The 13,318-nt window shown below is 27.7% G+C and overlaps 1 protein-coding gene across 2 annotated transcripts in view; it reads right to left on the bottom strand.

Moving 5' to 3' along the window:
- Positions 1 to 8,201: 8,201 nt before the first annotated feature.
- Positions 8,202 to 13,318, bottom strand: part of LOC136983362 (vascular endothelial growth factor receptor 1-like) — a 140,056-nt gene continuing 134,939 nt past the window's right edge. For both annotated transcript variants that reach the window (XM_067280079.1, XM_067280078.1), the window contains exons 19-22: positions 12,776 to 12,846; positions 12,550 to 12,690; positions 12,376 to 12,481; positions 8,202 to 9,352 (exon numbers count right to left, since the gene is read on the bottom strand). In XM_067280079.1, the coding sequence (XP_067136180.1) occupies positions 8,951 to 9,352; positions 12,376 to 12,481; positions 12,550 to 12,690; positions 12,776 to 12,846 (720 nt within the window). In that variant the 3' untranslated portion in view covers positions 8,202 to 8,950. The remainder of the gene's footprint in view (positions 9,353 to 12,375; positions 12,482 to 12,549; positions 12,691 to 12,775; positions 12,847 to 13,318) is intronic.

The following is a 13,318-nucleotide window of genomic DNA, read 5'->3' on the forward strand; positions in this document are numbered from 1 at the left end:
GTTTTGAAAAAGAGAGAAATTGGCATTTTCTATTATATTAATGAAATTCAAGCAATTTAAATATATCAAAACCTTCAAATTTATCTGCATTAATTTACATTTTAATTGTTCATTTTGTATGCTTTTTAATAAAATACAAACATGTCAATAAAAAATGAAATTGTTTTTAATTTGTAGAGAGCAATTTTTAGGTTTGAAGTAGAAACTTCAAAATTTTTCGAACAATTGTTTCTTAAAATCTCTTATTAGCACTATGCATATTTTCTGAACGTTATGCATTCAAACTCTTGTGTATATATTATGTACAGTACAAATAAGCAGATACATGCATAAGAATTCTATACAAAGTTGTTCTATTCAATGTATCTGAAGAGAGAGAGAATTCAGAGATTGTAATGAAATATTTGAAGGATCTCTATTTCATAATAAGCCAATACTTTTTGTAAATGATCTAGTGAACATATGAAGTTGATCTTAGTATTCATTGTATGTACTATATTCAAAGGATGGGGTTATGAAATATAATGGCTCTTTTTGGTGTGTAAAAAAACATTATTATTATATAATATAGGATCAATACATCCTACTGAATAGGTTTATCACACAGCCTCTTCTGAAAATTTATTGACAAATTATTAACCAGGCTGTATTTTGGCCTTTTAATGGCCTTTAACAACAGAAATGCATTCTGGTTAAGCATTTTTGGATAATTTGTCAATCCACAAGAGTCTTAGTGTGATAAATCTATACAAGTAGGATGTATTGATCCTGTATTATATAAACAGATTAGAAGCAATAGATTTAAAACCATGTTGTTGGTTCATTCATATAAAGCATTATATCAAACTTGTTACATCATTTTATTACTTAAAAATTTATTAAATCTTTGTTGTTATGATTTCATTCGATTTAATTCCATGTAGAAATTGATTCTGGAGCTATTTGGGAATATTTAATGCCATCTGTATTTGTAAGATGAGACAACTTCACATTTTGCATCAAATAATTTTGCCACAGTAATTGCTGCTGCTTCATTGGAGAATCAATTGGATAACTTATTTCAAGATTTATTGTCTCAAATCTATCATTTCTCCATTTTATTATAACCTTACTAATAATTAATGAGTAAAAATCAGAAAATAACAATTTTCTTATTATTAGTGTTCTTTCTAACCTTTCATACTATTATTTGGAGAGAGACTTCTTAATGGACATTAGTTCCAAAAATTTTGTTTTTGTAGTAAATTTTTTTCACAAAACTCCTTCCAAATATTGTATGGAATAATCTTCCAAATTGCGTTCAAGTCTCTAAAAAAATTTGATACTTTAATCATTTGATCTTAGAATATGCTGAAACATTAATTCATTTATTTAGATGTATTTTAGAAAGGACATTATCTTAACATAGTATAATTTATTTCAGATTTATCTTTTAATCTCTAACCTTAGTTATGCTATTTGATATTCAGAAAAAAAAATTACACATTATAGAGTTTTATTTCTTAACTCAGATTACACACAATTATTATATTATTTTTATATTTTAAAATTCTTAAATTTATTATTTTTGGATTCATTTGTAGTCATATTATTTTATATTCTTTGTAAAAAATTGGTATATTATGAAAATTCTCAGAGAAGTGATAGCATTTCAGATATGCATTCAAAGTCTGCATTTCAAGTAAAGGCTCTCAAATTACGTATTTGAAATATATAATTTTAAAATAACTTAATAAAAAAACAGAATATGTTGTTTGAAATATTCATGATTCAAAATTATGTGTACAGCACAGTTAATTCATTAGCTGTTAACATTAATGTTTACACACAACACATTTACAAAATAACTGTTTGAAAAGTTTTTGCAATGAACACTGTTAAATTCTTTAACTATTCTCTTGATGTGCCAGCTTCAGAGAAGACCCATGCTGCATTTATTATTTTCCTATACCAATTTTTATTTATAATTTATTAAATAATTTAAAACTGTCTGGAAGAAAAGAACTAGCCCAGTGTGTGGCTCAAACCCACAACTTCTGCTTACCGTGTGGTCTGCTTGCCAGTTATGCCATCCAGACCCCGAGCAAGCCTTCTCTTCCAGATGTATTTAAATTTAGATATAACCATTAAATTATATAAGAGATGGCACCTAACATCTACCTCTAGTAGCAAATTACTTAGTTTCTAATTATTAATTATAGCATATCCGTAACCCAATTACTTACAGTAATTATGCTTTGTGTTAATACGTCGGGTTTCAGAAAGTTGATATTTATATTAAAAGTTTAGTTTGTAAAAAGAAATCACACAAATCTTAATTTAGCTTCAGAACAGTTTAAATCTAACAATTCTCTTTTTTTCCTGTTCAAATCAGCTTTTCATTTCCAACTACTAGTTTTTTCCTTCTTCCCAGTTTATACCTTGCTTGTTTCTTCGAGAACCTTCCACGAATTAATCCCTTTTTAGAAAAACCTTTCTTGTTTGTTCTTAATGTTAACATTTAACATGGATAAGATATGTATTTTAAACTACTTATTAGTAGAGTATTCCATCATTCCATATCTACAGTGTGTTAGTAGGGTTAAATTCACACAAGCAGAATGCAACTATGGCATTTCCTCGTTAGTTTAAACAGCAGAACTTTGTTCTAATTACACAAAATTTAAGATGTTCATGACTTACTTAAAATGCAATCTTGTGATATTTGAGAGCCTTTGTATAATATAATTCAAAAAATTAACTTTTTAAGGATGAGTCTTTACAACTCAAAAACATTTGACTTATTTTATTTTTGCAAATCTTGTTCCAAATAATGCATTTTGAACATTTATTTAAAAAGTTTATTCTTCTTACTTAAAATCTATGAAATCTCTCTAAACACTATTATTTATAGAAATCAATAAGATATTGTATCAATAGTTTTTGAATTCTGTCTTCAAACAATCTCACAAGAACAAATATAATATAATAAATCTAGGATAAAGTTGGCTTCTATAGAATGCTATTGTCTTTATGATAGCTTAAACTATGAGATATGACATTTCAACTTTAAAAGATTCATCTATTTTATAAACACAACTGATAATTATTTCGGAAAAAATTAACTGTTTAATATCATTCTGCATTTATTTTGTATCGCAATCTTTCCATCCAAATACATTTATCACATTTTAATTTGCTTAAGTATGACATCTTGTGAAAAATTCACACATAACAGGCTATGTTATATTTAAGTAAAATATTGTTTTGCATTTTCACTAAAGATATTTATTCTTTTTTTTTTAAATTTCTTAGATGACTATTAAACTATACATTTCAATAATATATTTGATATGGATGACAAATTTCACATGGTTAAAAAGATATTTGTATGAATGATGATGGAGTTTTGGAATGTATTAATTGCTTTTTTTCTCAAAACAGTATATCATTTTGTTTTCAAAGGCTAACTTTTTTTAGCTGCATTTTCATTTCCATATCTTTATTTGAAATATATCTATAAAGAAAATTCCAAACTGTTCCAAGTAAGTACAGTATGTCCTGTAGTAATCATCTGTTTTCAACAATGTCATAATTAAATAGTATATTTCTTTAAAAAATAAAAAATAATTCAAATATTTAACTAATTAAATTTCTGTTTAAAGACAAAGTCTGCCCAAATAGGGACCACCATTTATTAATTTCATGTTCCAGACTGTACAATCTTGGCAACCAGTTCCTTTTTAGAAAATCTTTGTAATTTTAATTGGATATATTTTTGTGTGTTTTTAAAGGACTTTTTAGTGTTTTGGCAGCTAGTTGCCTAAAAGGGAAGGTTGATTGCTAAAATTGTATAGTCTGGAACATGAAATTAATAAATGGTGGTCCCTATTTGGGCAGACTTTGTCTTCAAATATTTAACTACAATAAAAGCCATAGGATGAAAAAACTACAAAAAAATTTAATTAATAAAGTTTTTAATTAATTTTGTTTTCAGGCTTGTTATTTATGGTGAATGTTCAATAACATATGGTCCAAAAAGAATGAAGTCACAATAATATACGCAAAATCACAATGAAAGCAGTTTAGAAAACAATCTATGAAATAAATCCACGCATGGAAAGCTAGAGCTTGTTTAAATAAGTTTCACAAAAACCTTTCACTCTTTCTCACCTTTCACCAATGACTTGAGAAACTGCTAGAGGGTAAAAGGTTTTTGTGAAACTTAATCTATGAAATGCTCTTATTTGATCGATTAGAAATTTGCAGATACACTGATGGAGACATGAGTATGTAGAAGTCATTAAAGTTTTTAGTAGTATGTTTTCAATTTGATCTAATACTTGTATTTTGTAAAGAAATTTACAAATAAAATATAAAAATATATTTGTGCCTTTAAAACATTTCTTTCAAATTTAATCTATTTCAAGAAAAAACTCATGACTGACTGTAAATTCAAAATTTTACTATAAGCTTTTTGTGACTTTTGAACAAATTTTGTTTTCATTCTAAGTGATGGTAGAAAATAACTATTGAAGTGACTTACTTCAGTCAGTGAAGTTTTTGAAGTTAAATTTTGTTTATTATTCCATTATAGCATTAATTTGTTTGTTCAGTTACCTATAACTTAATCAAAGAGCAAGTTATAGGTATCTGAAGATTCTGTAAATGAATTCTGGTACTAATTGTGATGTCAAAACACTAAATTGTCTCAATCTGTTGAATGCAGCTATTGTGATTTATTGACAAACAGCATTTGGCAACACTGTGGTCACTGGATCATATGGCCAAACTCAATTTTTTTCATTATATAGATGGTCAAAACATTACTGTGGATATTCAAAATGAGTAAGAATTTGTTGGCAAGAGTATTGTGGCACTCTCCTAGGTGGTGCTTAGATCTTTCCATAAATAAGAAGACCCTGTTCTATGTAGACTCTTTCTTGTTCTTTTATACATCTACTGTGTATAGTGTATATTAAACTCTATTCCAACCAAGCAGTTCCTTTTTCTTACCTCACTACCACACACTGCACCAATTACAATATAATTTCATATCTATTTTGACAGCAAAGTATCATGAATGATTCTAGTCATTTGGCTGATGATACTTATTAGTAGTGTAAGGCTAATTTTTGAATATTTACAAACTATTGCTTGAAAATCATTCAATATTTGGATTTCTGATGAATTAATTAATAAATTCCATTAAAGCAATGGAACTTATTAACACAGAAGACAGACATTCAGGTATGTAAAGTTATTTGTATATTATAATTAACAATAACGATATGATCTTTATATTTAGCATAATGTTCTACATTTATGAAGGTTTTAAGATATGAGTAATTTGTAATGTAGCCCAGTTTAATCTGGTAATCATTTGACTTGATGTTTAGATGTTTGTGTGTGTTAAGATAAATAATCCACTCAACAAAACTTTCTTCAGCTTAAATTGAGACAATGAGATTATTTTGAAATACCCAATATACAATATAAATTCATACATACTGCAATTTTCTTTTCTTTATTATACTTACACAAACATTTTTTTATTATTAAGTACTCCAAAATTATAAGTATTGAGCCACATACACACATATGTAATAAAATTTAAGAAATGTGTCATTTTTATATAAAATTTGATAAATAACAGTAAATATATATTGTATATATAAAACAACAATTTAACACATGGATAATAAATCAAACTTACGATGACTAGATTTCATAATAAATCACTATTTATTATTAGAACTCTATCAAAAGTATTATTATTCTTAAAATATTTTACAAATTACTATTACAGTTGGTAATTTATATATTATTAAAAATATATGATACTTTAACTACTTGGCCATCTGCCATCTAATATTAAGGTGGCAGTCTACAGCACTGGAGAACTGGATCTAATCCAGACAGTTGAAAAACCCCAAGAATTTTTTGAGGAGTGATCTGTCCAAAAATGTTGACCCCTTCCCTCAACATCTGGCCACTCCACTGCAAGCCTAACCAAACCTATAATGGGTTTGCTAAAAAGGCCCTCTAAGTGTGGACAAAATAGAAAAGAATTAAAAAAAACAAAACATTACTATTACATATATTTGAATTTACAGATTCAGAAATTTTGTATATTGTTTAATTCATTATTGCAATAACAAAGAATTGATGTAGTTTAATCTGCATAAAATTTATTACATTATATTACATTGAGCAACAGTTATCATCCTTGCTATTATAAAAAATCCTCAACTTCATTCTTCACGTCTCTTTTTAAATGAAAATAATCCTAAATGTGCATCATACTACTTTCTCAATTTGCACAGCCATATCAAAAATCAAAACATGGAAATTGTTAGATGAAGGATTTAAATTATAGTTACCAACTTTTGAGAAACCAGCCCACTTCTAAATCACCAAATCAATTTGATTCAATAGTTGCTGATAAATCTGACTTATTTATCAAATGACATTATTACAAGCATAACTTTTAAATTGCTATCCCTCAAAAAACAATGATAATTTTTAATCCAAATTCAAATTTTCTGAACTTGGTAATTATCATATTTGTTGGCATATAAGACACCCTTTTTTCCTCAAAAAACACTGTCTGAAAATAGGACATATCTTACATGCCAGCAAATACAGTATATTATTTGCTGATTGCATTTTGTATCTATAAATGACATGCTAGAAATAAGCAAATAATAATTATCTATTAATTTTGTGCTCACTATTCATAAATATTCATTTCTAAAAGAAATGTTATTCGATACTTTTGAAACTTTGACACTACTAGATAAAAATAATAAATAAATAAATATTGTGCTTTTTTACCACTGTATGTAGTCTGTAAACAATTTTGCTCCCTCTTTTGTTTTAATTTTTGCTGTATTATCAAATACTAAATAATGTTATGACTGATGGAGAATACCATACTAAATAATTCAATTAAAAAATTATCATTCATTATAGAGAAAAATTTCAACAGCTTTTACATTTTTTAAATTTTGTCTTACAGTTCACTTTTTTCTTTCTCTACTCCTAAAAGGGTAAATATATAATTAAGTTAATTAATGTCTAATAAGAGACATAAATAAAATGATTTATATATTATAAACAGCAGTTGAGTAATGAATATCAAATATAATACCTGGTTCAATTCACCCACTTAATATTCATTACTCATTGTACGTGGTTAATGAGTAACGAATGATATCTATCCACTATTCAAAAGTAATAGTCTTGCATATACTAAAATACTGTTAACATATCAGCAATAGTGTTTTATAAATTTATTTTTTTGTCTTTTTTTCAACTGACATTAAATAATAAGTTTAATGTTTTAGTTTTAGCTTTCAGATTTTATTACATACACCACAATGTCTATTCGGATATTTATATTTATTATTAATCATCATAGTTAATGAATGTGCAATTTCTGTATATGTCTAATCTAATCTATATATATATATATATATATAACTTAAAAAGGTAAAATTACTATAGAATACAGATCTTAATATTGAAAAAAAATTTATCAAAAAAAAGGAAGATAGACTATTCATCAGATATTCAGATAAGAGGTGGATAAAAAAGTGTTTACATATACTTTATATTTGTATGTAACATAAAGAACAGGAATGATGGAGAGTTGTTAATGACTAATTAGTAAGGAGCAAAATACTTATGCCATTTCTTTATAGTCTTTGAGGACTAAAAGCAAATGATTGCTTTCAGTCCTCAATTAAAATATCAATTAAAAATCTCAACAATAACAAAAATTTTATAATAATAAAACATGCATTTACAATTTATAACAAATAATACACTAAATCTTCCAGCATTCATTTCATATTTTGAACTAGTGTTTTCAGTCCTTTTGAAGGACCATTGTCAGGTTCAACATATAGTATAATTTATACACTTATATATGTTAAAATTATAATTATAATCTTCTTTTGAGCATATTAACTTTACACATTTTAAAATTTAAACAGAATCTTTTATAAAAGATTCTTCCTGAAGATGATCCTTCAAGGAATTGAAAGTATTAGTTTAAATTTTACACTTGGCAAACTATACTTCCATTATAAGATCAAGCTTTTTTACAAAGGCAGATAATTAATTTGGAACTTTGTTTATAAAATAACAAATTTACTTATATTACTTATAAAATAACAAATTTACTGTGTACATTTTTCAAAGTACTCTCCAGTTACACATCTACATATTTGTTCTCCCTTCCTGGTATTGTATTCCTTCGGCTAAAAATCTATGAATATTACTGCAGCCATTGTTGCACAAGTACTTAAATTTCATAGTTAATGTGGAATTTCTGGCCATCCAAATGCTCTTTCATGGATTCAAGCATGTTATAATCACGTGATGAAAGATCAGGACTGTATGGTGAGTGATCCTGAATTTCCCAATGAAGAGATGTCAGTGATATTGATGTCATTGCAATCCCAGATTATTACAAGACTTTCCTGGCAGATTGTATGGTTATCACTTTCTGGAAATTCTGGTCCACTCACCATGTAGTCTTGATATTTCAACATGTGATTATCATGTTTGAATTCATAAAAGAGCATTTGGGTGGCCAGAAATTCCACACTAATAAAAAAGTTGTGTAACAGTGGCTGCAGAAATGTTTCCAAATTTTTTTCCAAGAGATTACAATGCTACTAGGAAGATGGAAGAAATGTGTATGTATAACTAGAAAGTACTTTGATAAGTGTACATAGTTTCATCCTTGTGAATAAATTTGTTCTTATTTTAGAAACAAAATTCCCGATCAATTTTGATCAGCCTTTTTATTTTGAACTAATATACAATTCAAAATATAATTTGTTGATACTGATTGATTTATAAAAAAATTAAATTACTTATTGAAGTAAAAAATAACAGTTTACTATTATTGCTTCTTAATAAAATGAAGCACAGATGAGAAGGAAGTTTTGTACAATTATTATACCAAAACTAAATATTCAGGTTCTTTTCTGCCAATAATTTCAACATTTGAGGGTTCATCTGTACTCTTATTCTGAGTTATAATTTTTGCATAAGTGGTAGGTTCTTCATTTTCAGTCATTTCTTTCTTGATAGAGACATCATCTATTTTGCTATTAGTTGTATTAGAATATTTTTCAATAACTGATGCATTAGCATAATCATTTCCCTGTGCTTTGGTTACGGAATGTTCATTTTCATTAAAGGCACCAGAAAAATTTAAATATTCTGATTTGTTTAAGTTTTCAGAATTTTTATCCATCTTCATATAATCTGTTTGAAGACTGGCTGCAATTAAACTTTCTAAAGTTTGTACATCTTTATTTTCCTCCATGTAAGGATTGTTCAGATTAAGATAATGCTATAAAAAAAAAAAGTTTATTTGTCTTTGTAAAAACATATTTTAAAGATTATACAAAACACAATTTATAAATATTCCTTATCATTTGATTTTAACTTAATACTATCAATCTTAATTAATTAAATTTTCAAATTCTAGTCCTAGAAATTCTCAGTCATTCGTCTGTCAGATGTCTTTCCTAATCTCAAGAATGATATTAGATATATGAAAGTTAAATCAGATATGGAAATCATAGAGACAGGAGGTGCCAATTAACTATATATGAACTTCCAGTCTAGACTGGAAGTCACATGATTTCAATTCAAAAATTTCCCCTGAACAGAGTTACATAGATGACCAGCATGACTTTGTTGTTGTCATGAAAAGTATGATGTACAGGGACAAGACACTACTAATTTGAGATCAGAAAATATTTTAAATTAAATAAATTAAGAATATAATTAAAACTTGTGACCTGGCATTGTGACATCGTCATAATAAATTTCTGCTCATTGATTGTTAAACTACTTTGATGATAATTTTCAATCCTGTTATTTTAAGGCATTACATTTTGCATTACATATGCACTGTAATGCAAAAATAACTATAAATTGGCCAAATTATGACAGTTCAGCGTAATCATTCGATAAACAATTCTAAATCTATATAAAAAATTTAGGATAATTCATTGACACATTATACTTTTAAAACTATCCTGACTTCAAAAATAAAACTTAAGAATGCAATATAGCTTTTAAGTGTTCTTTAAAATTATTTGAAAATTTTGAAACTTCAAAAAAATAAATTGGAATTGGATTTTATGTTTAAGGAACGTCCTTAACAAGCACAATCACTTAAATTTATTTTCAAACTTTAGCAATTACATTAAATTTGTTTCCAGCAATATTCAAAAGTAAAAGCAAAAATATTCATGAATATATTGTTATATTTTACACTTCTCAAAAGAGAAATTGCAACAACACAAAGGAAGAACCAATCTTCCAGGCATCTATACCATTCTTTTAATGCAGGGATGGGCAACCTGCAGCCTGCATTCACATATTTTGCGGCCTGCGACGCATAAATTGTGAATAAATATATCAATTTCCCAGCTTAAGGAAGTATGCAGCAAAAATTCAAACGTTATTTTTACAACTTATGTATGTGAATAGTTTTTCCCGCAATGAATTTAGTAAAAATTAAAACAAGAAACCGTTTAACAGACACATCGAAACTAATTTAAAACTAGCAGGACGAATATTTAACCAAATATTTCCAATATATTACATTTACATCAGTTCCAGAAGCTAAATTAAGTATACCTATGCTAATTTATAATTATATATGAATAAATAATTCTGATTTAGCAACATTTTTTTTTTCTCTTTCTCTTGTATGCGGCCTGCATCAGTTAAAATGCGGCCCTTACATAGAAAAGGGTTGCCCATCCCTGCTTTAATGGATCAAAGAATAGACAAGACACTACAATACTTTGGGGCTACAACAACACCATTATTTCAAACCTTCAAGAGCACTTAAAGTCCTTTTTTTGTGCTGGAACAAGTCTTGCTGTAGCCCCAATGTATTGTACCATCTACTCTCTCCACCGTAGCATTAGAAACATCCATCTTGATCAAGTAAGGCTATTACAACTAATGGCAGAAAAATCACATATTTGGCATCTAGCAAAAACTGAACTTTCTAAAGCATCAAAGAGGGGCTCCATCATTAACTACAAAGATAGTAACACCCTGGCACACCCATGGAGAGTCTTGATGGAAATCCAGCATATGGGGATACTATGACTACAACTGACCAATCAAAGAACATCATCTATGTTAATGTTTTTAACACTTGTGATGTTCCAAATTTTGAAAGAAAACATTCAATCTGAGAAATTGTTTGAAGTCTGAAACCTGACAATGGTGGCTTAGATCACCAACCCAATTGTTTTCGATACAAACTAAAAAAAAAGATATTTGCTAGAGTTTGGATATGTAATATATTTTTACTATATCCAATTATAGTGAGATATTAAATGTTAGGAATTTATATTATAAAGGTTTTAGTTATTTAGTATTATGAAATAGAAATTAACAACGATAATCAATAATTTTATATAAAAACGTTTTCAATTTTTAATCTTGACTTCATAATTTGCAAAATTATGAAGGTTTTAATAAGTAAACTACTAAAATTTCTTCTTAAATCACATATTTAACAATATATCAATATGAGGGGCTCCAGAAGTGGGCTGGAACCACACTAAAAATTTAAAAAAATAATAAAGAAAACAAAAACATTATTTTTTTGTAAAAAAGTTTTTTTATAAAGCCATTTACAAAAAGGGTATAAACTTCATATTCATATAAGGACATGTTTGATGGAATTGTTAGAAAAGAGAGATAATATCAAGTTAAAACAATAGATGAATGTAAGTCCTAAGATCGAACATCTTTAATAAGGATTGAGTTGATAGTCAACATTGACTCTTCCTGTGACCTGGATTCCAATCTCGTTACATTTCATAACGAGAGGGGACCAATTGGAGAATGGAGGCAAGTCGACATCAACCTATCGGAATATTCAGTCTGGGACCCCAAAAACTTATAAAAACCGTGCAAATCAAGGATGTGATGTTCTCGGATCTTTGTTTATTGTTTCTACAGCTCGGTGTTTTCGTAAACATCTGCTGTTGGATTTCATCTTCTTTGGAGTGACACTTGCTTCCCTATAATTGTTCTCCTGCTTCAAGAATCATCTGTTTGAAGCTGAACAGTGTGCCTCGGGCAGACGATCTTGAAAACATCGAGGAACTGAGAGAAAACAGCCTAAGGAACTTTTGGACTATTTGGTTTCTTCCCACAAGAATTGTAACAATGGAGAATTAGCTCTTTTGTAAGGAAACCTTTATAATATAATAAATGGGAAGAACCTGTCTTGGAGAGTTTTTTCCACTCTCACATGATAGTCATGACTGCGCGACGATCCTGACTAATGCAGTCAGTCGACAAACCTCACAAATATTTAGTAAAAATACTTACTTGTTTCACGGTTTCTTCTAACATAAGTCCAAGTTTTTCTCCTAAAGTGTCAAATTCTGGACGTTCTTTAGGATCTTCATGCCAGCATTCCATCATTATTTCATAACTATGCATAAGATCAATATTATTTCATTATATTATCTATAACAGAATTATCAAGCAATTATCACTTACACATTTTTTGGAGCATATTCAGGTCTTTCCATTCTGTAACCTTCTTTTAGTCTCTTAAAAAACTGTTCATTCATCTCAAATCCTGGATATGGATTGCCACCAAGTGTAAAAATTTCCCACAGAAGAACACCAAATGACCAGCTGCAGAAATGAAAATGAGATCCAAAGTAAAGGTTAACCAATTAATATCATTTTGAGACTATGTTTTAAAGAATAAAATTCTTACACATCACTCTTTGTTGTGAATATTCTATCCTTTATTGATTCTATAGCCATCCATTTTATTGGTAAAGGACCCTAAATATATAAAACAGAAAAAGGTCATTTATCAAAAATAATTTTTTCTTATAATCCCAGGACTAATGGCTTTTTTTTTTATCATGTCTCTTAATAAATAATTTATCTATTCCTTAACTTAAACAACACCTTAAATTCTTTTTTTCAGCATAACTTTATTCCAGGAGTGGTTTACAGGTTAAACTGTACTTTTTTTTTCACAAGTATATTATATAGGAAAGACTAAAAGACCATTGAAAGCATGATTAAAAGAACACAATGAAGCCATAAGATTAAAATATTGCCAGTCTCCATAAACAATACATTGTGAAAAAAACAACTGTATTATTGACAAAAATAATATAAAAATCTTGTATACAGAAAAATATTTATATTTGAGAAGATTTAAAGAACATGTGATAATTCATTGTAAAAATAGTAAACTATAAAAAATATTGTAAATACAAAGTGGGATAGCAAGATATCAAAACTG

Source organism: Centruroides vittatus, unplaced genomic scaffold, assembly GCF_030686945.1.
Source record: "Centruroides vittatus isolate TY-2023 unplaced genomic scaffold, ASM3068694v2 contig_880, whole genome shotgun sequence".
Lineage (NCBI taxonomy): Eukaryota > Metazoa > Arthropoda > Arachnida > Scorpiones > Buthidae > Centruroides > Centruroides vittatus.